This window comes from Amphimedon queenslandica, unplaced genomic scaffold, assembly GCF_000090795.2.
Source record: "Amphimedon queenslandica unplaced genomic scaffold, v1.1 AMPQUscaffold_10042, whole genome shotgun sequence".
Classification (NCBI taxonomy): Eukaryota; Metazoa; Porifera; class Demospongiae; order Haplosclerida; family Niphatidae; genus Amphimedon; species Amphimedon queenslandica.
Genome location: NW_003549687.1, coordinates 2,284 through 5,035, shown reverse-complemented (window position 1 = coordinate 5,035; position 2,752 = coordinate 2,284). Strand labels below are relative to the sequence as shown.

At 34.3% G+C, this 2,752-nt stretch overlaps 1 protein-coding gene across 2 annotated transcripts in view; it reads left to right on the top strand.

Moving 5' to 3' along the window:
- Nucleotides 1-6: 6 nt before the first annotated feature.
- The window catches only part of LOC109590420 (uncharacterized), a 5,023-nt gene continuing 2,277 nt past the window's right edge, over nucleotides 7-2,752 (top strand). Inside the window, exons 1-3 of one of the 2 annotated variants that reach the window (XM_020006345.1) lie at nucleotides 7-513; nucleotides 563-862; nucleotides 911-1,266. In XM_020006345.1, the coding sequence (XP_019861904.1) occupies nucleotides 601-862; nucleotides 911-1,266 (618 nt within the window). In that variant the 5' untranslated portion in view covers nucleotides 7-513; nucleotides 563-600. Of the gene's footprint in view, nucleotides 514-562; nucleotides 863-910; nucleotides 1,655-2,752 lie in introns of both variants that reach the window. The other variant, XM_020006344.1, reaches the window with a different exon arrangement.

The following is a 2,752-nucleotide window of genomic DNA, read 5'->3' as shown; positions in this document are numbered from 1 at the left end:
CAGTAAACCTATTGAAACAGGATATAAGATAATATCCATCATTGGTTTGTATGATAATGAGAGGTGGGACTGTCAGGTGTGTAATAACATGATGTGGTTTATGATTGATTGGTCCTACTAGTCTATACAGTAACACAGCAAGAAAGTGATACATTAGCATCAATTATTGAGTTTTTTGCATTGCATCAGTGCAGCAATAGGATCTATAGAGACAATGAAGATTATAATCATGATTGTTCATGAATGAACTAAGTAGATCTATTTCCTTCTTATTCTCATATTACTCATGTGACCACTGGAAAGGCAGATACCGAAAATGGCTAATTTGACTCCTAATCCAACAGGACTTATGGAAGAATGAGAATATAGACCTTATAACACCAACAGAAAGTCTCATTGATGCAAAATCATCACTAGGAACCCTGAGTTATTTAACACTGCCAGAGCCAGAAGTAGTTAACACAATACAGAGAACGTTAAAGGCTTATTCTGACAGTGCATTCAAACAATTTGGTAAGGATATTATTATACTATCAATAATGTATATTAAATATACCCATAGGTCGCTATGCATCAAGGAAACTGTTCAAAGGTCTATCAATGATAACATTTCAATACATACCAAAAAGAAAAATCAACAGAAAAATTTCCTTATATATTTTTTCCCTATATGTAGTCTTTTTTACTACATTTATAGGAATTTGCATTAACACATCACCAGTGGCAATGATTGCACTTGACTTTCTTATAAATCCTATACAATACTTCAATATAAGCTATCTCATGGTATTACACACTCCACCATCCTCAGACAGAAATAAATTGCCTAATATTGTAATGAGAGATACCAATAATGATCCAAGTAAATATAAAATTATTATTATCTTTTTTTCATTCTTCTTTCTTTAAGCCAGCATAAGTGCTCCTACTACTGCCAGTGAACTAGAGAAGTTCTCAGACTATGGAAAGTTGGTTTTCTTGTTCTCCACATTTTCAGGAGCAATATCTTATTTTTTTCTACTTTTCCGTGTTCTCTGGCCTCAATATATTCATAAGCATTACAAAAAAAGAGAAACAGAAGGAGATGGAGCAGAAAGGGATTCACTATTGGAAAATGAACCAGATCCCCTCCATCCTTTTGATGATACTGATGATGATACAAGCACTAGATTAGAGAGGAGTGAAGGAATTATGTTTTTGATATTCCTCATCATAAACATAGCTCTAGTGGTTGGAATGGCTGCAGTGTTCTTGAGTGGTCTCTACATTCACCATAGCGATCCTGTTACAATAGACAACACTACAAAGTACCAACAGTATCCAAGTGAAGCAGAATATTGGACTGGTATATATGACAAGGTACAGATATCAGTAATAGTTGTCTACTACTATTCTCTTCTCTGCACTATATCAAGTTGCTTCATCTTCTCTAAAGTAATGTATGGGATACAGAATAAATGTGATAATCTTTTCACAAGTGATGATAATACCACCATTAGAGAGCGTATAGAAGAAGATCAGAAATTTGTTAAATTGGCTATTGCAACTCAAAGTCCGTTTGAGTGGTGGTTCTTCATTCATTGGGTAATGTACATCATCACTGCCTTTCTCTCTCTCTCTTTTCTATTTGATGCCATCAGTGAGAAGATACAAGGTTCTGTGTCTTACAAGCCATCTGGGGTAAATTTCTCCTATTATGAGTTGGGCTTCATTGCTTTATTTGCTGCATCTAATTCCTTCTTCTTCCTGTATCCATGCATCAGAGCTGCTGGGGTCACTGAGTCAAGGAAGAACCTCATTCACAATGTAAGTAATAATTGGATTAATAACTCAATTCCTGAACAAAGAGGCTTTCTTAACTACCTGAAAGATCAGAATTTTTGTTTCCGGCTCAACATTCTCTGTGCCCATGTCGCCTTTGATCTGAATATTGCCTACATATCAATATTCATTGGTCTGCTAGGTGTACTGATAAAGGTTGGTACTAGCATTTAACACTCATACACATACATTAGTAGTTGACTTTATTCTGCTGTTCTACCCCTTTACTATACAATGCTACTGTCTATACTGCTTGCTATTTTGCTATTAATTATTATTCTGCTATTAATACTATACATAAGCTACTCTTAATTTTATTTTGTTTATTTTTTGCTAATGATATTGTGATTAAACTGAACCTGTGGCATTCATAATAAATAACATGATAACACAATCACAAGGTTACATTATGGAATAACACACAATGGAAAGAACAGTCAAACCAGTTTACACTATAGTAGGGCCACACTGACTTTGTTCAGCTAATTATAAATGCACGAGTAGCTGTGATATGAAAGTGGCTGTTAATTGTCACATAAGTGTTTGTTTATAATAGCTTACCCACAGTGAATATAATTATGAGACAAATTTTATAATAAACTTTTATTATTTTAAATTACAGTAAATAAAAGTAATATTATTAGTCAGGTGTATTCATAATTGTAATTAGCAACCACAGCATCATTTGGAGAGGCAGAGATTGAAGTGACACCTTTGCTAGAGGCTTCATTACTATCGGACTCATCACTGGACTCACTACTAACATTAGCAAAAAAATCAGGTGCACAAAGTGGTTCCCTTAAACAATGTCAGTCATTCTTCTTCAGCAAAAGTCTCCCATTTGATATCTGAATGTTGATTAAGTCAGCACATCACTCTTGTGATCTGTTGTTGCTTTTCCTCATGTTTACGTGTAATAATACAGTTCCAC